This window comes from Heteronotia binoei, chromosome 20 (assembly GCF_032191835.1).
Source record: "Heteronotia binoei isolate CCM8104 ecotype False Entrance Well chromosome 20, APGP_CSIRO_Hbin_v1, whole genome shotgun sequence".
Lineage (NCBI taxonomy): Eukaryota > Metazoa > Chordata > Lepidosauria > Squamata > Gekkonidae > Heteronotia > Heteronotia binoei.
The window spans coordinates 38,379,182-38,400,544 of NC_083242.1; the positions used below are offsets into that span (position 1 = coordinate 38,379,182).

The 21,363-nt window shown below is 54.0% G+C and overlaps 1 protein-coding gene across 1 annotated transcript in view; it reads left to right on the forward strand.

Moving 5' to 3' along the window:
- The window catches only part of CORO7 (coronin 7), a 65,617-nt gene that overhangs the window by 1,562 nt on the left and 42,692 nt on the right, over nucleotides 1–21,363 (forward strand). The window contains exons 3-8 of the mRNA XM_060260658.1: nucleotides 747–821; nucleotides 2,826–2,896; nucleotides 3,678–3,861; nucleotides 13,409–13,485; nucleotides 15,103–15,153; nucleotides 19,162–19,248. Coding sequence (XP_060116641.1) covers nucleotides 747–821; nucleotides 2,826–2,896; nucleotides 3,678–3,861; nucleotides 13,409–13,485; nucleotides 15,103–15,153; nucleotides 19,162–19,248 — 545 coding nt within the window. The remainder of the gene's footprint in view (nucleotides 1–746; nucleotides 822–2,825; nucleotides 2,897–3,677; nucleotides 3,862–13,408; nucleotides 13,486–15,102; nucleotides 15,154–19,161; nucleotides 19,249–21,363) is intronic.

A 21,363-nucleotide genomic window follows, 5' to 3' on the forward strand; every position in this document is an offset into this window, starting at 1 on the left:
CAGTCAGTCTTGTCTACTCCGACTGGCAGCGGCTCTCCAGGTCTCGGGCAGAGAAGGGTCTTTCACAGCATCTCCTGCCTGGTCCTTTTAACTGGAAATGCCCTTGGGAATTGAACCTATTTGTCTTCTAAGCACTCGGAAACTGCCTTAGACTGAAACAGACCTTTTAGTCCTTCAAAGTCAGTCTTGATTACGCAGACAAGCAGTGGCTCTCTAGGGTTTCAGGCAGAAAAGGATCTTTCCCGTCACCTGCTACCAGATGCTGCTGCTGGGGATCGCACCTGGGACCTTCTGCATGCCAAGCAGAGGCTTTACCTTTGAGCTACAGCTCCTCCTCAGGTGCCACACTATGAGATTCTGGGGCAGCATGCGAGAGTAGCTGTAGCGTCTCTCTGGGAGTGAGGGGGCTTGGTGTCTTGTTGCTTGGTAGTAGCAACCACTGGTGGATTGTGTGAGAAGGAAGGCGCTCCCTGGGAGGAAACCCCCACCCTGTTTGCGTGCATCCCCTAGAGCAGGGGTGGCCAACAGTAGCTCTCCAGATGTTTTTTGCCTACAACTCCCATCAGCCCCAGCCATTGGCCATGCTGGCTGGGGCTGATGGGAGTTGTAGGGAAAAAAAACATGTGGAGAGCTACCGTTGGCCACCCCTGCCTTAGAGTGCTGGGGTGGGGTGATCAGCCTGGGTGTCCCGAAGGGCTGCTACAGGGGTGGCCTGTGCTCTCTGACCTGACTCCTTTCTCTTCCAGGTGTGCTGGGTGTCGTGCCACTGGAAAGCCCAGATGGGGGCCAGAGGCCTGTTTCGCAGCTGCGTTGTCATTCAGGTGAGTGTGGAAGCCGAGCTGGTCTCACTCCATTTGTGGTGCTCTCTTTGCTTCTTACCCTACCTCATCTCCAGGGAACTCTGGGAGGCACACTGGGGTGTGGGTGGGTGTGTCTCCCGCCTCCATTTTATCTTGTCAACAACCCTGCAAGGTAGGCCAAGCTGAGGGAGGGGCTGGCACAAGGATGCTCCCCAGATTTAGTTATGTAATTCGTTTATGGCCAGCCTTTCTGCTGAGACTGAAAGTTGGTTACACAATTAAATACCCTCGGTGGGGTAGGGCGGGATATAAATCGAATAAAATAAAAATAAATAAAATAAATAAAAGTAATCACAGTAAATGTAAGAATAGCCAGATGCATGTAGCATGATAGAAGTGGATTGCAAAATTAGAGAATGCGCTGAAAACACAATTATGATGCAGAAAATAAAAGGGGACTGCAGGATTGGAAAACAGTGCAGTGAAACATGTAAGAAACAAAGTAACAAGAGCTCATTACAAAATTAAGAGAATGATGCAGTAAAACAATATAGCGTTTAATGACCAATCCACAGAAAACCATCTGGAATATCACAGGCGTTAACTGCAGCCCTGTGCTCTTTATAAGAATGCCCTAGTGGTGTGGAGGGACCTGAACCCAGATCTCCTGCTGCCAACCAGGGTTGCACACCCCCAGAGGGCCAGATCCCTACGCAGTTTCCAGAGTCCTCCTGTGTTTGGTTCCCAAGCAGGTCCTGCCCCCCCCGGTCTCCTTCTTCTGCCACTGTCCCTTCCAGAAAAGGAGCTCTTAATTCATGGTGCTTTTCATTGCGGGGGGGGGGGGGGGGGCAAGAGAAAGGCTCACCCACCCCCAGCCTTGCAAGAGCTGCTGACTCTTCCAGCTTGGCCTGGTTGCAGAGTGAGCCACCTTGCAAGAGCAGACCATGTCCTTGCAGTGGTTTAGGAGGCTGAGGGAGGAGAGGCAGGAAGCTGGAGGATGTGTTGCCAGGGCAACTGCTGCCCGCTGGCACATGGGCTTAGACCCGCCCCTTGTGGGGGAAGCCAGAAGAGGCCTCCTCCCTCCACTTGTGGGGGTTGGCATCTGTTTGCACTGGGGGTGGGGACAATCGGTGCTGCTGCGACCTACTTCCTTGGGTGCGCCAGCTGCCTCCTCTGTCTGTTTACTGCCGGGCTGGGCTGCCTCGTGGAGGGCAGCCAGTGGGGGTCCCTGTGGACTTGTGTGCCACAAAGCCCCAGGGGCAGCAGGAGTCACTGGGCTGTCCCCACTGCTTGGCCCGGCCAGCATCTTACAGATCCAAGTTTTGAGCAGAAGAAGAAGGAATGATGCAGTGCCCCTTTCCCCACTCCCTCCCTTTTTGTCTCTTGCTGAATCTTAATCCTGGCAGGAGTTCTGGATTTGGACTGTTGCTCTGCCCAGAAGCCGTAGGCATTCCGAAGGGCCTGCCCTGGCAATGGGGCTGCCCAGTCTCCTTGCCCGCTTGGAGGCCCCAGTGCCTGCTGGCTCCCAGAACTTGGGTCTCGGAATATTACTTACTTCTTTTACACCCCTGGCCTTTCTCCCCAGTGTGGGGACCCAAAGTGTCTCCTGCCATTCTCCTCTTATCCATTTTCTCCTCCCAACAACCCTGCGAGGTGGGTGAGGCTGAGGGGGGGCGGACTGATCCTCTGCAGGGCCACACAGGGATCAGAACACAGCTTCCCCAGATCCTAGCCTGACGCTTGAAGCACTGTGGGGCCTCTCTGCAGGCACGCTGTGGAGGTCCACACAGTCAATAAGACAAGACCCCTGAGAAGGGGAGTTGTAGGGGGAGGATTACAGAAATCTGGTGGGGCTGGAGGGGATCTGATCCGGCTTCCTGTTTAAGCAGAGCTGGGTCGAGTCTCAGCCTGCCTTTGAGTTCCACGATGGACGGAAGAAAGAAGAGCAATTAGTCAATAAGTCAACCCCTCTCTCTCTCTCTCTCTCTCTCCCCCCCCCCCCCCCCGCCTCCTCCCGCTCACCAGGTGTGGTGGCCGATTTTGACTTCTCTCCCTTCGATGATCAAGTGCTGGCCACATGCTCCGCTGAGGAAGTTGTGAGTGCCAAATCCAGATCCTGTCCTTTGGCAAACCTCGGAGGTCCCTGCTGGGGTTGGTGTGTCGGTGGGGAAGGGGGAGAAGCCAGGGACGGCGAGAATGCTGCTGCTGGGGTTGGGCTGCAGAAGCAGCAGGAAGAGCCGATGCTGCTAAAAAGGGTTGGGGGCTGAAGGAGGGGAGGGGGTCTTTGGGGAGTTACGGAGAGTAAAGCCCCCATCAAGGGCCTTTGTGGACTGTTGACAGAAACTCCTCTGCAGCCAGACTTTTTGCTTATGCCTGGATGATGATGTTGGGAGAAGGGAAGTGGTGGGAATGTCAACTGATATCCAGGGGGTGTCGCTTGTCGAACTGTGTGCCGCGGGGGGAGGGGCAACCCCGCTATTGTGGATAGGAAATTGGGAGCTGGATTAGAGCGCACCTTTGAGTCCAGACACCTTTCCCTGCCCCACAGGCAGCCAATCTAATGAAGGCCATAGCCAGGGTTTTTTTCATAGCAGGAACGCCTTTGCATATGAGGCCACATCCCCCTGATGTAGGTAATCCCCCAAGAGCTTATAGGGTTCTTAGTGCAGGGCCTACTGTAAGCTCTTGGAGGACTGGCTACATAAGAGGGGTATGGCCTAATATGCAAAGGAGTTCCTGCTCAAAAAAAGCCCTGGGCATAGCACAGACCTTGTTGGAAGCCTGGGTGACGTGGCCCCCTGTTGAGTGCCTGCTCTGTAGTTGTGGGAGGGTTGTCCGCCGGAATCTTCTTGCCATCATCTCCTCTGTTTGCCGCAGGTGAAAGTCTGGCGCCTCCTGGATTCCGGCCCGGATCTCTCCTCCTCCCCCCATGTAGCCTTGGGGCCAGAGGGCGGCCAGGCAGGCATGGTCCTCTTCCACCCCACAGCAGATGGTGTCCTGGCCAGCGGGGCTCAAAGGGCAGCAAAGGTTTGGGACGTGGAGCAGCGGCAGCCTCTGACAGGTATGTCCGGAGCGGGGGCTGGGAAGAAGAGTCCAGGCTGGGGCTCCAGAGGGCCACCAGGCGCTGCCTTCTGCTCAGCTGAGGAAGAGGCATAAATTAATACGTCGCAAGCTGCAAATCTGCTGGATTCAGTGTGGGACACAGGAGGCTGCGACAAGCAGGAAGTGCAAGGTGGTGGAAGGGCTGGTGGAGCTTCTGGATCATGTGTCTGGGGTCAAGGTCTTCTGTGGGAACTAGTGGCAACCAAGTGTTTTTCAACCTGACATGGCTGCCCTTGCTTTGAGAGCCAGTTTGGTGTGGTGGTTAAGTGTGTGGACTCTTATCTGGGAGAACCGGGTTTGATTCCCCACTCCTCCTCTTGCACCTGCTGGAATGGCCTTGGGTCAGCCAGAGCCCTCTTATCTGGGAGAACCGGGTTTGATTCCCCACGTCTCCTCTTGCAGGTGCTGGAATGGCCTTGGGTCAGCCAGAGCTCTCTTATCTGGGAGAACCGGGTTTGATTCCCCACTCCTCCACTTGCAGCTGCAGGAATGGCCTTGGGTCAGCCAGAGCTCTCTTATCTGGGAGAATCGGGTTTGATTCACCACTCCTCCACTAGCAGCTGCTGGAATGGCCTTGGGTCAGCCAGAGCTCTCTTATCTGGGAGAACCGGGTTTGATTCACCACTCCTCCACTAGCAGCTGCTGGAATGGCCTTGGGTCAGCCAGAGCTCTCTTATCTGGGAGAACCGGGTTGGATTCCCCACTCCTCCACTAGCAGCTGCTGGAATGGCCTTGGGTCAGCCAGAGCTCTCTTATCTGGGAGAACCGGGTTTGATTCCCCACGCCTCCACTTGCATCTGCTGGAATGGCCTTGGGTCAGCCATAGCTTTCTTATCTGGGAGAACCGGGTTTGATTCCCCACTCCTCCACTTGCACCTGCTGGAATGGCCTTGGGTCAGCCAGAGCTCTTTTATCTGGGAGAACCGGGTTTGATTCCCCACTCCTCCACTTGCACCTGCTGGAATGGCCTTGGGTCAGCCAGAGCTCTCTTCTCTAGGAGAACCGGGTTTGATTCCCCACTCCTCCACTTGCACCTGCTGGAATGGCCTTGGGTCAGCCATAGCTCTCTTATCTGGGAGAACCGGGTTTGATTCCCCACTCCTCCACTTGCAGCTGCTGGAATGGCCTTGGGTCAGCCAGAGCTCTCTTATCTGGGAGAACCGGGTTTGATTCCCCGCTCCTCCACTTGCACCTGCTGGAATGGCCTTGGGTCAGCCAGAGCTCTCTTATCTGGGAGAACCGGGTTTGATTCCCCACTCCTCCACTTGCACCTGCTGGAATGGCCTTGGGTCAGCTATAGCTCTCTTATCTGGGAGAACCGGGTTTGATTCCCCACTCCTCCACTTGCAGCTGCTGGAATGGCCTTGGGTCAGCCAGAGCTCTCTTCTCTGGGAGAACCGGGTTTGATTCCCCACTCCTCTACTTGCAGCTGCTGGAATGGCCTCGGGTCAGCCAGAGCTCTCTTATCTGGGAGAACCGGGTTTGATTCCCCACTCCTCTACTTGCAGCTGCTGGAATGGCCTCGGGTCAGCCAGAGCTCTCTTATCTGGGAGAACCGGGTTGGATTCCCCACTCCTTCACTTGCAGGTGCTGGGATGGCCTTGGGTCAGCCATAGCTTTCTTATCTGGGAGAACCGGGTTGGATTCCCCACTCCTCCATTTGAACCTGCTGGAATGGCCTTGGGTCAGCCATAGCTCTCTTATCTGGGAGAACCGGGTTTGATTCCCCATTCCTCCACTTGCAGCTGCTGGAATGGCCTTGGGTCAGCCAGAGCTCTCTTCTCTGGGAGAACCGGGTTTGATTCCCCACTCCTCTACTTGCAGCTGCTGGAATGGCCTCGGGTCAGCCAGAGCTCTCTTATCTGGGAGAACCGGGTTTGATTCCCCACTCCTCTACTTGCAGCTGCTGGAATGGCCTCGGGTCAGCCAGAGCTCTCTTATCTGGGAGAACCGGGTTGGATTCCCCACTCCTCTACTTGCAGCTGCTGGAATGGCCTCGGGTCAGCCAGAGCTCTCTTATCTGGGAGAACCGGGTTGGATTCCCCACTCCTTCACTTGCAGGTGCTGGGATGGCCTTGGGTCAGCCATAGCTTTCTTATCTGGGAGAACCGGGTTGGATTCCCCACTCCTCCACTTGCACCTGCTGGAATGGCCTTGGGTTAGCCATAGCTTTCGCAGAGCTGTCCTTGAAAGGGCAGCTGCTGCAAGAGCTCTCTCAGCCCCACCCACCACATAGGTTTGTTGTGGGGGAGGAAGGTAAAGGAGATTGTGAGCCGCTCTGAGACTCTAAGATTTGGAGTGGAAGGTGGGATCCAATATCATCTTCAGTTGTGGCGGGCGAGCAGAGGGAATGTGCCAAATAAAATTTAGAATGCCAAGTTTTCAATGCTGTTTGGTTTGGCTGCTGTCTTTGGAAATGGTTGTGGTTTGCCATAAATACCTGTGGCTGGTGATAATATTTGGGATAGAATTGGTGGCACCCGGTTTGGGAAAAGCTCTTCCAATCTTCTCCCCCCCCCCATCTGTTTTGCCAACTCTTGTACCCAAAATTTAGTCACGCTCATGAAAACCATCTGCTTCACGGTGCTGTGTTCCCTGAACGGAGCATGTGCAGCACGAGAAGATAATTGATTGTGTTTTCTCCCTGCTGGTGGTGCTGGGGGCATGGAAGTAGCAGCTGCAATGCTCCCTCTGCTCACTGGGGTTTTTAGACCTTGACACCCATTCATTCGCTTATCTATTACCTTCCTTCTTGTGTTATGATGACGACAACTGCTCAAAGGAGGCATTGGAGAAATGCCGCAATAGCCAGCAGAAATCATTGGCTGTGCTGTCATATCGCAGCTGACTCACGGTGGCCACGTAGGGCTTTCCAGGCAGGAGGCGAGCAGAGGGGCTTTGCCACAGCCTGCCTGTGTGTAGCGACCCTGGACTCCCCCCCCCCCAGGGGTCTCCCATCCAGGAACTAACCTGGGTTGACCCTGCTCAGATTCCCAGATCTGATGAGATCAGGTTTGCCTGGAAAGATGCACAGAGGTGGGTTGCCATGGCCGGCCTGGACTTTCTCAGTGGTGCCTTTGCTTAGCTTGTGAAAGAAAAAGAGGAGACTGGATTTATACCCCACCCTTCACTCGGAGTTTCAGAGCAGCTTACAATCTCCTTTCCCCTCCTCTCCTCACAACAGACACGCTGAGGTAGGCGGGGCTGAGGCAGCTCTAACAGAGACCGCTCTTGAGAACTTGCGACTGACTCAGGGTCACCCAGTTGGCTGCATGTGGAGGAGGAGTGGGGAATCAAACATGGCTCGGGGCGTTGAACTCATTGTTATGAAGGCCGGATCTGACATAAATGAGACCTTGTTGGGCTGGGCCATGTATGTACCTATTTAAGTAGTTGAGATATACATTTTATAAAGAACACAAACACAAAGATATATTTTTAAAAATGCTTAAAATGTTAGCACTCGTTAGTCTTAAAGATGCTTTCTTTGCATTTCTCCCATGGGATCCAGGGAACTGGGCAAAGGAAGCTCTGGCTCTTTCCTTCCTTCCCCAGGAGACCAGGAGGGGGAGGAGCCTCAGCCAATAGAAGGAAGAGAGACTTGGCTCAGTAGCTCTGTTGTGCAATTGAACCAACCCGGCAAAGCAAGCTCTGCCTCCCCCCTTCCCTTCCTCCCCAAGGGAGGAGCCTCAGCCAATGGAAAAAATAGAGGTTTTACTCTGTAGCTCCTGTGCAATTGAGCAAACCTTACAAAGCCAGCTGTGATGCAGAAGGAAGCAAGAGAGCGGGAGAAGGAAGCAGATGATAGCCAGTTGCTTATTTGACACCCCTGCTCTAGAGTCTGCCACTCTTAACCACTACATCAGACTGGCTGTCCAAGAGCTGCTGAGATTGGGCCATCTAGTCAAGACAAGAGACGAACAGAGGTGGTTGGCCATTGTCTTCCTCTGTGTAGGGACCCCTGGGTTTCTTTGGTGGTCTCCCCTGCTTAACTGCTGAGATCTGATGAGTGGGCCATCCAGGTGGAATTCCAGACTGGAACATTTGTCCTTGAAAGGTCAGTTAGGCTGCCAGTGACCCAGCTGCAATGTGGCTGAACAAGGAAAAGGGAAAGTAGAATTGTCTTCTGAGCTCAGATATTCACAAATCGGAGTGGATGAGTTTGCGTTCACTGAACTCTCTATTAATCAAGGGTGGCTGTGCATTTTATGCATGTGGTGGAGGCAGGATGAAGCCGCAGAAGCAGTGAGAGGAGAAAAATGAAGACTAGTCAGTGCTACACCTGTTTCAACATCTCCCGTGATCTGAGTGGTGCAGAACGTGCCACCAAAGACTCCCGGTTGAGAGGCGCCTTCGTGAGAAGAAAGGAGCTTCTTGCAAAGAGGCCTTCTTGTGAACTGCGCAGAAGGAGTTTCAGCTTGTGCTCGGTTATGAAGCTTGCTGAATTTATTTGTGACTCAGGCAGAGAGATTGTTCACCGTCTCATTGCTGCTTCTGGAGTCCAGCATTGGGTGGACCAGTTAAGGGAGCTCCTGCTATTTTATTACTTATTGTTCATTTGTTAGATTTGGCTTCTATCCCGCCCTCCTTGCAAGCAGGCCCAGGGCAGTGAGTGTCTCTCCTACAGGAAACTGTGTCTGTCTTGGTGTCTTCTGTGATATCAGGGTTGCTCGCCCTGCCTGGAAATAAACATGGTCTGACTACCATACCGGGGGGGAGGTCTGACAGCCCACAGACAAGTTTGTGACGGTTGCATGCCTGATCCCCTGATGAGCTCTTGAAGTGCCTCTGGGTGCAAAGATGTTTGGTGGTCTCACCTGAGCATTCAGTTAATCAGCTGTCACCTGTGGACCTGCACCCAGAAGAGAGGAGGAGATACTTGGTCAGCCAGTCCCATGCCAGATTCAGTGCGGCAGCTGTGAAGGAAATCTGTGAAGATGGGCTGAGCCATGCCGAGGTCCCTCATGGCCTCCCCGCCCTGTTTGGTGGCCCTCCAGGGTAGATCTTTGGCTGCTGGCAAAAAAGTCTGGTCAAGCAGAGCTTTTATTAGAAGAAGAAGAAGCAGAAGATGATGATATCGGATTTATATCCTGCCCTCCGCTCCGAAGAGTCTCAGAGCGGCTCGCAATCTCCTTTCCCTTCCTCCCCCACAACAGACACCCTGTGAGGTGGATGAAGATACTGGATTTATATCCCGCCCTCCACTCCAAAGAGTCTCAGAGCGGCTCACAATCTCCTTTCCCTTCCTCCCCCACAACAGGCACCCTGTGAGGTGGGTGGGGCTGAGAGGGCTCTCACAGCAGTTGCCCTTTCAAGGACAACCTCTGCCAGAGCTATGGCTGACCCAAGGCCATCTCATCAGGTGCAAGTGGAGGAGTGGGGAATCAAACCCGGTTCCCCCAGATAAGAATCCACACACTTAATCACTACTCCAAACTGGCTCTCCAAGATGGAACTAGCAGAGTGTTTAGCTGCAAAGCTACCTGCAGCTCCACCAGTTCAGCAGGGGAGAAAGCTGCTGATCCCCTAGAGCTGAGTGCAAAAGATGACAAATCAGCTGGGGGCGGGGGGGGGGGTTGATTCCAGAAACCACTGTCCACAGGTGACAGCTGATTAACCCTAACCCTGCAGCCAGAACACTTCCCCCTCTTCCTTGTCCCTCAGACCCCTTGGAACGCGGCAGCATGACTGGCAAGTGCCTCGTCTGTTGGGCTTCTGCTCTTGCCCAAGGAGAGGGCTTGTGTTCCTTTTGTGGCCTGCGGGGGTGAGGCACGCTGGGGGGGCTCCTCTGCCTCTCTTCTGCAGGAGCCGGAAGCCGCCTCCTAGCAGCAGCATGCAAGGCTGGAGATGTCATCACAACCACTTCCTCTTCCACTTCCTCTCAGCAGCCGCCTGTTGGGGGTGGATTCTCAGCTCTGTGGAGTCAGTTAGGCAAGGTGGTTTTGCCCTATGTGGCCACCCGGATACACTTTTTTTTTGGGGGGGGGGGGAGCTTCCATGCAGCATTGCATGCCTTCAGAGTGAGGATTCTGGGACTTCCCCCTTAAAGCTGGAGCAAAGAGAAACTTCCTCTTAGGGCAATTAGGCCAGGGTGGAGAGAAGCTGACCAAGAGAGCTTTTTCCATCTCTCCCCCAAAAGGCTAAAACTCGAGGGCATCCCGTGAGGCAATGAGCAGGAGGTTCAGGACAGACAAAAGGAAAGACTGCTTTACACGGAGAGTGGTTAAAATGTGGGGGATTGGCTGCCAGAGGACGTGGTGATGGCCACCGGCATAGACGACTTGAAAAGAGGATTAGAGAGATTCCTGGAGGAGAAGTCTCAGTGGCTGCTGGCCCTGGCAGCTGAGGGGAGCCTCTGTGTCCTGAGGCTGTTGTGTTCTTGCCTCTGGGGTGGCTCTGCATGCAGCAGATTCAAGGGAATGGGAAGGGAGCTGAGTTCCACTTTCAGAATGATGATGTTCTGCTCTACGTTCCCCTCCATCCTTCCAGCTCTCTAATGGACTTCCCCCCGCTAGCCTGGAGCTGAGTTGTGGGGCTTTGAAAGAAGAAGGGGGGCTGCCATGCCAGAAGAGGGGCCCAGTGTGTTGCCTCCGCCAGTGTGACAGAAGGGCAGGCATAGTGGGGGCAGTTGGTGGCCCAGAAAGAGGGGATGCAGGCTCCACATGCCTCCCCTCCTGCTTCTTCACGGGGGCTGCCATTCCGTGCCCCCGCAGGGAAACAGTCCAGACCCCACCCCAGTTTTCAGAGGCGGCTGCTGGGAACAGATCTGTCAGTGCCTTTTGTGGCCTAGTGTAGCAGGATCTGGCTGTTGGTGTCTGGAATAGTCCTCATTCTCTTTACAGGGAGCTTTAGTAGAGACTTTTGAAATGATATCTGCCCTGCTTTCATTTGGAAGAGAAGCAGCCTACCAACGGCTGATGGTTACTTCACTATTGTAAAGAGCCTCTCCACTAAGCAATATGGTAGACAACTAAAATTTCCCACTTGGCAAGCATTAATTATGAAGCAGTTTCAAAACAGAAGTGTGGGCCTTCTTGGGAGTATGAATGGCAGGGCCACCCAGCCGTATCCAATTTGTCCGTCTGGATCTTCAAATGCAGTGGGCGGGTTTTCATTTAGAGAAACAGCATCTGATTGCCAGCAGTTCTCCCCAGCCCCCTGTCAACTTCCACAGCACTCTCTGGAAAGCAGCAGCCATTTTCCAAGATGGTGGGCAACCAAACCAAAAGGTATAAAATTTGTCAACTTGGATTTCTGAATTCAATACTCCCCCCCCCCCCCATTAAGTAGCACCTAGCTGCCACTAATTCTCCATAGCTACCTTTGCTGACTTTTCTGGAGTTATTTGGATTTCTGACCAGTCTGTTAGCACTGACCTTGCACATGACAAACTCTGTGACAGGTTAAATACCTGTGTTCTCCCTGCAAATGTGGGAATGGTTCTGAGTCTGCGGCGGAACAATGGGAAGAAGAGAGGAGAAAAGGGGTCGTTGGGTGCTGTCATGATCCTAGCCCTAGTGAGGCCTACAGGCTCCAGGGAAGCCTGTGTTAGAGTAGCTATAGGCCTAGAGGGTCTACACTTCCCAGGATCCCTTCTGTCCCTCTGATTGGGAGGGCAGCAGTATTGAAGGGAAAACTTGCCTAGTGGAGACCAGAGGGGTGGAAGGAAGGAAAGGAAATAAAAAGCCCAGCTACAGAGGGGGGAAGTTTCTCACTGGGGAGGCTGCTGTCGGGATGGTTATCTCTGAAAAGGCTGCAATCATGAGAGCTCCCTCATCCAAAGAATGGTGAGTCAGCTGGAATTAGAGGAAGGGAATATATAGCTAGCCATGTCGGCTTTTTATATTTCTTTAGTGTTTTCCATGTTCCCTATTTTACTAAAAATTACAACCCACTTCTTTATTCCTGAGCACTTTCAAAAACTTAGTGTTGTTAAGCCGCCTGGGTCTGCACGCCTCTTTGGTCACAGCTCAAAGGCACTTTCTGAGAAGGAAGATGAGGGTCGGGTAGGTACAGACTCTTACCAGAGTGGTGGCAGCCAGTAGAAAGCTCTCCCTGCTTGTGACCAGTGCAAAAGAAAATGGTGGACTTTGAAGGAAACACCCAAGGGAGTTGCTGTGGAGGGGATGAGCCAACCACATCACTTGGGCAGAAAATGAGGGGACCAGCTGAATGGCGGTCAGTCACAGAGAGCTCTCCAGTTCCACTTTGAGAAGCTGAGGGATAACATCCCTGCTGCTAGAGAAGAGCAAGAGAGAAGTGCCACCTTAATGACTAACAACATTTGTGGCAGGGGATGAGCTTTTTGTTAGTCTTGGAGGTGGCCGTGGGCTCATGCTTTTTTCTACAGCTCCAGACAGACTAACAGGGCTACCCATCTCGATCTGTTCCTACTGCTAGTTAGTGATGGCTTCTCCCAGCACGAAAAGCCACATTTTCCATGGTGTGTGTTTTAGGAAAAGGGCTGCAGCTTAGTTTTAAATAAGACTGACTTGAGGGGCTGTGGCTCTGTGGAAGAGCCTCTGCCTGGCCATCCTCAGCTGCATCTCCAGTAAAGAAGGACCAGGCAAGAGGTGATGTGAAAAACCTCAGAATGATACCCTGGAAAGAAGCTGCCAGTCACAGCAGACAATACAGTCACGATCTGCCTCACAAGACCTGCTTTCTGTGGGGATGTGCAGGGCAGCCAGAGACAGGGCATTTTCAGTGGTGGCACCTCATTCAGTGGTGGCACCCTCTGGAGGCTCACCTGGCACCTGTGCTGATCTCTTTCGGGTACCATCCTGGTTTTTGATAAAGGAGTTGATCTTTTAACATCATTTTGTAGTGTGCTCTTGCTCTGAAAACGGTTGCTATAAGCTACTCAGATATCTGCTTAGGTGGATTTTCTAATTCTGGATTTTAATTGCTTTTAACATTTTATGTTTTATTGTTTCCTGGAGAGGCAGAATAAAAATTTTGCTAAGCAACGAAAGGCAAGGAGGTGGCAGGGGATCCCAGGTTTGCTCAGCGTCCGAGAGCGACTTGGAAATCTTACGTGGCTTTGAATCTTCCTTGAGATTTTCTCGTGCTGGTTCACCTTGATAGCAGGCACATGGGTCACATTGCTGGAGCTGAGTCCAGTCGCACTTCGGAGACTTGAAAGGCTCAAAACCCCCACCCCGAAAATCTCACTGGTCTCTCAGGTGCGACTGGGTTGGAATCTGGTGCTTAAACTTGCCATTTCCAAAGGAGCTTTTGAGACCTCAGGGTGGCAGGCCCTGAGTGAGGATGCCCACAGATTCTCCACTCCTCCACTTGCAGCTGCTGGAATGGTCAGCCACAGCTCTTGCAGAGTTGTGCTTGAAAGGGCAGCTTCTGGGAGAGCTCTCTCAGCCCCACCTGCCCCACAGGGTGACTGTTGTGGGGGGGGGGAGATATAGGAGATTGTAAGCTGCTCTAAGTCTCTGATTTAGGGAGAAGGGCGGGGTATAGATCTGCAATTCTGTTCTTCTTCCTTCTCCCAGAGCTGGAACCGCATGGGGATCTTGTCCAGAGTCTGGCGTGGCGTCCGGATGGCGCTCTTCTGGGAAGCTCCTGCAAAGTAGGTCGTCTGGGATGGACTGCGAGGGGTGGGGAGGGGAGAAGGTGCCTTAGCAGCAGGCTGTGGTCCCACTCTTCTAGGGTCTCACCTCTCAGGTTATGCCTCGCAGCAGCCAACCAAACCACTTTGTGCTTGCTGAAAATTTGCAGAGTGCAGAACAGGCCAGTCAAAGCAAGCTGTGCTTGAGATGGAATGCTGCCCCCTCCTCCCTGTATAAGGAGGTGTTGCAGAAAGCCCCGTGGGTCTCATCTGCTCAGGATCCCTCTAGCTGGATTTGGCATGTTGCTTATGTAATGTAATGTAATGTAAAATTTTATTTGTATCCCGCCCTCCCCCGCCGAAGCAGGCTCAGGGCGGCTAACAACATTTAAGGTGAACAACACAATAATAAAACAATAAATTCATATTAAATTCACATTAAAACCAATCAATGATTAAAACATTCCTAGATCTGATACTGGCGGTAAACATTATTAATCTGGCGGTAAACATTAATTTAGTCATTGGTGAACGCCTGTTTAAAGAGGACGGTCTTGCAGGTCTAAGTTCCGCAGGGCCCGCACCTCCTCTGGGAGCTGGTTCCAGAATTGTGGGGCCGCAGCGGAAAAGGCCCGAGTGCGGGTGCTTTGAAGTTTAACTTCTTTTGGCCCAGGGATATTCAGTCTGTTTTTTCCCACTGACCTCAGTGCTCTCTGGGGCTCATATGGGGAGAGACGGTCCCTCAGGTAGGTCGGTCCTTGGCCATATAGGGCTTTAAAGGTTATGACCAGCACTTTGTACTGGATCCGGTATACGATCGGCAGCCAGTGCAGTCCGCGCAGCCCTGGCCGTATATGCTCCCATCTTGGGAGACCAAGTAGCAGCCTGGCCGCCGCATTCTGCACTAGCTGCAGCTCCCGGGTCCGGTACAGAGGCAGCCCCATGTAGAGATCGTTACAGTAGTCCAGTCTTGAGGTGACCGTCGCATGGATCACCATTGCTAGGTCCCGACGCTCTAGGAAAGGGGCCAACTGCCTCGCCCGCCTCAGGTGGAAGAATGCTGACTTGGCAGTGGCTGTTATCTGGGCCTCCATTGCTTAGCTCTCTCTTGTTTCCAGCTCTTGGTGCTGCTGGCCTGTACCTCACGTGAACACTGGGGGGCACTGTGTGCACATGTAGCCCACCTCTTTGACTATTGCGGAGCAGACTGGTGAACCGAGTCCCCTCGTATCTGTTTTGGGGGGGGCAGAGGATGATTGCGCCCAGTCCCTTGCTCTTGCAGCTGCTGCTCGGAGTTCCAGGGACACTCCCAGCTTCCCTTGTTGTGTACGTTTCCTCCCACCCTTGCCCCAGGGAGCTCAGGGTCTCTTCCCCCCTTTATCCCCCCCCCCAAAAAAAACCCCATTGGCTGCTGGGTGTGTGTGCATGGCCCATGGTCCCCTAGCGGCAGGGTAGTGGGGGGTCTGAACCCAGGTCTCGGACCTTAACCTGACACTTAGATGCAGATTATTCTGTCCTGTTTCTGCAGCTTGTGCCTCCCAAGTGTTGTTGGTGTTCTCAGGGTGGTGTGTTCCGGCAGAGCCAGGGGGCCTCTGCCTGTGTGCTCCCCCTTCTGACCCCCCCCTTGTGTATCTTCAGGACAAAGTGCTGCGGATCTTTGACCCCCGTGCTGGGCCTGCTGCCTGCCAGGTATTTGCCTCATGGGGGGAGGGTGCTGCTGACCTTTGCCTGGCCAGAGCTGCTGGGAAAGGGGGGGTCCTGAGTAGTGTCTGGGGGGGCCCAAGCCTTTGACTAGCCCTTCACTAGTGTCCTCCCCTTGCAGCCCCATGGAATGCCCATCCCCTTTCCTTGGTCCTGCAGGGGCCCCACTCCTCTCCCTTGCATTCGCTGCTGCCCACTAAGATGCTCTAGGGTAGCGTGGCTGTATTGTTGGCAGAGGGCATGCGGGGGGGCGGGGCAGCTGGTACGTCTGTGGGTGCCAGGCTAGAGCAGTGGGAGGGGGGAGTCGCAAACATGGCTGCTACCAGGCCAGGAAGAGTCATCTTTTCTCCCTCATTCTTCTTTTCCTTATTTACTTAAAACTCTTAATGGCCACCTTGTAGAATCCCAGGCAGCTCACAGTAGAAATAAAGCATTATTAACAAACCAATAAAAACAGTGATATTAAAAAAAGCCATTAAAAGTGCTATTAAAATTCCACTTAGGACTGCCAGTAAATAAAAACTAGATCCGTCCTAGATAACTAACCACCTGAAGATCGACAGTATGGAGGCCAGGCCCACCTCCTTGGGGGGCGGGGAGGTTGCTCCATAATGGGGGGGCTGCCACTGAAAAGGCCCTCTCTCCAGTGCCCATCAGAAGAGCCTCTGTCATTGGTGAGAGATTCAGGAGGGCCTCTCCCTGAAGTCTTCCTTCCCAGGCAGGACAGAATAATCTTCCCTGAGAAAGCAAGGAGGTTTAGTCTAGCAGGAGAGGCTGTTCTTCTGTGTGAAGGGAGAGCTGCTTTTTGTGCGGAGGCATGAGCACCTCCAGGAATGCTAAGGTGAGGGGGCGTGTCTGGGAAGAGGTCTGCCAGGTGCCTTTGCTGAACGGGCCTGTCATCCCGTTGGGCTGTCTTGCCTGTCATCCCCTGGTAGAAGGCCTTGTGCTGCCCGTGAGCCCGGAAGGGGAGGTGACAAGGGACGAACCAGAGGCCTTCTGCCTTAGTGGTCCATGCGCCTCCACTTCTGTGTTCTGCAGTTGCTTCTGTTTCTTGTCTGTGCCGGTTGCTCACCGGAGCGTGGCCTGATCCCCTTTCCTTTGGTCAGGTGACCTCACAGAGGAGGGTGCCAGGGCGAGAGCGGTGGGTCTCACTCCTTCCCATCTCTCCCTCTGTGCTCTGGCCCGGGAAGCCATGGCTTGAACTCCCTTTTTCCTGCTGAGGTCATTCTGGGGGTACCTGGCTCCCATCCTCCTCCGTGGCTGTCCACAATGTTCCCCGTTCCCAAGCTGGCCGTGGGAAGCTGGGGGGGGGAAAGTTGACCCATGTTTGGGAAACTTATTTATAGCTCCACGCCGAGTTGTGCTCTCAGGCTCCTGCTCCCCAGCGGAGGGGGCTGAGAGGCCGGATACTTCCGCTAACACTCCCCCTCCCCCCTCTGCCCCACACCCGCACCCTCCTCTGTCCGGGAATGCTGTAGGGATGGGAAGGGGGCAGGAAGTGGGGGGGTGGCCGGGCCTGCGGCTGGCGAGGAGAGGCCGAGCTCCCTGGGGCAGCAGGGCAAAGACCCCGAGAGCAGTGAACACTCTTCAGCTCTGCTTGAATCTGCCCAGGGTCACAAATCCTTAGAGAAGCCGCCTGCCCTGGAGCCCAGCAGACAGACAGGGTTGCCAATCTCTGGGTGGGGCCAGGAGATCTCCCGGAATTACAGCTGCTCTCTGGATGACAAAGAGGACCAGCTGCTCTGGAGGGGCGGGCTCCATGGTGTGACGTTCCCTCTTCCCTTCCTCACACCCCAGTCTCCCTAGACTGTATCCCCACATCTCCAGGAATCTCCCAGTCTAGAGTTGGCAACCCTATGCTGAGCTGGGACCTTCTGTAGAAACTGGTTAAAAATGCTGTTTCTCTGGGGGGGGTCGTAGTTGGCAGGGGCATGGTGGGGGAGAAGGGGAGTTCCAGGCAAAACAGAACCTCGACCTGTGATGCTGGCGGAGGGCTGGGCTGGGGGGAGGGGGGCTCCAGCAGAGGGCCCCCACCCTCTGGGCAGGCTGGCGGGGTGGGTGTGTTTTGTGAGGGGGTCTCCCTGGGAGGAGGAGGGGGAGTGAGGTGCGTCACAGCCGGAGGGGGGGGGGGAAGGCTGCAGTAGAAATGAAGACGCTGGGCAGGGATTCTGCAGGGGGGGCGGGTTGCCTGCTTTCTGCTGACTGGGCAGGCCCTCCCCCTCCTCACCTAGCCCCTTCCCTCCATTGCTGCTGGGGGGAATTGCCCCCCACATTCCTTGTTTTGCTCTCCTCAAGCGGGCTCTCCCCAGCCTTGGAAGCATTACTCTTTCAACATTTGTTTTGTGGTCCCCCACCTTTCTCTCCCGTGGGGACCCCTAACGGGGCTGACATCCTTCTCCGCTGGATTCTCACAACCAGGCTGGGCCGAGGGGGCGTGGCCAGCCCCAGGCCCCCCATTCACCTCTGAAGATGCCTCTCTCATACGTGGACACACCAACCTCCCCCCCCCCCATCCACAGTGGCTCCTCCTCTCTTTAGATTCAGATCCCAGAGAAGTTCTGGCCCCAGCCAGGAGAGGCTTTTTCCTGATGGGGGAGAGAGTTCCAGAGGACCCTTGCCAGCCCTGCCTGGAGGAATGGGCTGGGGGATTGACAGGGGAAGAGTCTGTGTTCTGGCATGGGAGCTCTTCCTGAGCCCTCTTCCTCCTGTCCTCTCTGCACCCAGGTGGGGGAGTGCTGCTCGCCTCTCATCTCATGAGCTGGGGCTCTGCCTTTGGGCCTTCCTCGCAGCCACATGCCTCCTGCTGCCACAAGCTGCCTCCTCACCTGTCCCCATTCTGTCCCTCTCGCCCCAAAGATGTGGCTCAGGCCCACCCACCCACCTGGAAGGCACGTGTCTGCTCAAAAGGTGGCGCCCGGGAGGGTCCTGTTAGGATCATAGCTGGCTCTGGGACAGCCCCTCCCTTCCCAGCATTGACTCCAATGTCAGGCTCGGATCCACTCCAGTCCCCACCCCCAAAGGCCGCCTCTGCACATCCCCCCCATTCCTGGAGGCTGCAGGGGAGGAGCAGAAGAGAGGCACCCACAGATTGTGGAGGAGCACGTCTGGGGCCAGAGGGAGCAGGGCCTTCTAGGCTTTGGCCCCGCACTCTTGACAACAGTTCGGTTCACAGCTGTTGGGCTGCCAGGTTGACCACTGATGCCACCTCTCCCGCCCCCCCACAACTCCATGAAGGTGGTGGGTGGATCTGCCCGTGTCCTGCCAGTCACCTGTGTCTGGCAGAGGGTCAGATTTCTTCAGTCCCCCCACACACACAAAGTGCAGTATGAGGGCCCCCCTGTTGACCAGTAGGGGCTGCCAAAATTGGTCCTCTCTGCAGCAGCAGCAGATCCCCTCCTGGCTGGGGCAGTGACACCTCCTGCAGCCCGGAGCCTCTTCACTGGGCCTGGTTGCCAACCTTTGGTGCTCGAGGGGAGGGGACGCCTCCCCTGCCCCAGTTCTGGGCACCTCCTCTTCCTGCTTGCTAACTGCAGCAGGCTGAAAGGTGGACAGCCTTCCCCTCTCAGCCATGGGGCCCACTACCGTCTTTGACCAGCGTCCTCAAGAGAAGGAATTGAGGCCAGCAGCCCGCAACCCCTCCCCCCTTTGTTCTTGTCCTCCTTTCCCCTTGGCAGCCTGACCTTCCTGGGAAGCCAAGGCTAGGAACAGAGGGGTGTGATGGGGAAATGCCTGCCAAGGGGGCGGGGGGGGGGATACTTGAGCAAGTGGCCTGAACTGGTGGTTCCTTCTTCGGCCTTGGGGGGCCCTGTCTCTAGGGAGCTCTTTGACGCTGGTTCTTGTGGCGTGTTGGTGAAGTCCTCCCAAGAGGGGTCATGGGAACAGGCCTCTTTCTGCCTTCCAGGCCACTGTAGAGGGGAGTGGGGGTGGGAGACGGCAGGTGGTGCTGGCCTTTCCCGGCTGCGGGAACCCCTGACTCTCTTCCCTTCCGCCCTGCAGAGCATCCAGGCCCACGAGAACGGCAGAGACTCCCGGCTGCTGTGGGTGAACTCCAGCGGCTCCCTCCTCTCCATCGGGTTCAACCAGGTATGATGCCCGCCTCCCTTCAGTGCCATTCTTGATCTTACCCCTGCCCCTCTCTCCGGTTGGAACCCAGTATGGCTTTGATTGTTCTCCCGATTCTGCTGTGACGAAGGTGAGGCTGAGAGCGGGTGACTGGCCAAAGGTCACCCAGCAAGCTTACATGCTAGAGTAGGGAATTTGAACCTGAGTCTCCCAGATTGTAGCCTGACACACTAATCAAAGGTGTCAAATGTGCAGCTGGTGGTCCGTATCCGGCCCCTGCAAGGCTGGTATCCATCCCAGGGGCAACTGACTGTCTTCTGCATCTTTCTGGCTGCTACTGCTGCTGGGTGGAAAAGCCTGTCTGAGGGGGAAGGAAAAAGAGAGCGCACATGCGCACCAGAGAAAAGCTCCTCCTGCTCTCTTGTTTCCTCCACTGGCACTACTGCTTTGCCAAGCCAGTCTTCCTTTATTTGGGGAGGAAATGTGGGGGAAGGAAAAAGAGAGTGTACCCGCATGGACCAGAGAAAAGCACACACACACACCCGCTCTCTTCTTGCTTCCTCCACTGGGGCTGTTTCTGTCTTCCCTCGTTTGGAGAGGGAGGGAGGGAGGTGGAAGGAAAGAGGCAAGGAAAGGGAGTCCCATGGCACTTTCAAGACCACCAAAGTTTTATTCCAGTTATAAGTTTTCCTGTGCAGGCACACTTTGGGGGGGGGGGTGTGGCGGGGGAGATTCTTCTGGCAAGCCCTGCTCTACTGTTTTCTTCAAGTCCTGATCACACACACACACACACGATAAAAAGGAGAGGGCAGAGGAAAGAGATGCATCTGGGATAAGGGGAATTAAAGGCAGATTATTTTGACTTTTTCTGAAAAGTTTTTTAAAAAAAAGATTAGATTTCTATGTGCTTAGCTGGGGTTTTATTTTCTTTCAAAAAGACCCCATTGTGAAATTTCAACACTGGGATTGGATTCCATGGTTTAATGACTGGAAGTAGATGACTAATTTGATTTTATTTATATTCTGCCCTCCCCACCGAAGGCAGACTCAGGACGGCTCACAGGTTAGGGTCAAAAAAATGACCAAACAAGATAAAAACATCGATAATACATAAAACATAAAACCAGCATTAAAATATCAGTTAAAACAATATGACAATAGATGCTAGTACAATGATTCATGATGCAGTTAAGTTTTGATGGTAGCGGTATGGCTAGATAGTCAATGTTAGATGTTCCAAGGGGCCCCAGATTGCCATAGCGTGGCAGCAAGTCCAGAATGACTAAGTACATATGAACCTATGAAGCTGCCTTCTACTGAATCAGACCCTCCTTGAGCCATCAAAGTCAGTCTTGTCTACTCAGACTGGCAGCGGCTCTCCAGGGTCTCCAGCTGAGGTTTTTCACGCCTACTTGCCTGGACCTCTTTTATTTGGAGATGCCGGGGATGGAACCTGGGACCTTCTGCTTACCAAGCAGACGCTCTAACCCTCCCCAAATATATGGTTCCATATATTCCAGTTCAACTCGTGGTTCTCTCCCCTCCTGTCACACCTCACTGTCTGCCTTTCTTCCCATTAACCCCCCACCACTGTTTGCTTTTTGAACTTCTGATTATCCTCACTAGCAGTGAGCGGATTTTGTCCAGTCTGAAAGCAACACGTGATTTCACGTGGAGAGAGCCCCCTTTCCAGTTCTAAGAGATAATAAAAGAAACCTAACAGCACAGTTTGCACATTCTTTATTAGGGGAAGGGAGCCCCTTAAAGGTTAACAACATTTGTGGCAAGGACGGAGCGTCCATGAGTCACTGCGCACTTCCTCAGATTCATCCAGAATGTGAGCCCATCTGTCTTTACAGCTTGGAGAGTGAAATGATGCCAGATGCCAAATAACAGCAGCAGCCATTGATAATGAGAGAAGAAACCTTGAAGTTAGGTCAGCAACTGAATGTTGTGGAAAGTTAAAATGTCCCCTCACTGGTTTTTGAATGTTGTGGTTTCTCATAGCTGTAGAAAAAGCAAAAGTCCAGTAGGACCTTGAAGACCAACAAAATTTGTGGCAGGGTATAAGCTTTTGAGGGATACTGCTCACTTCTTCAGTCTTGTGTCCATTTATTCTTTGCATCCTCCTGGACC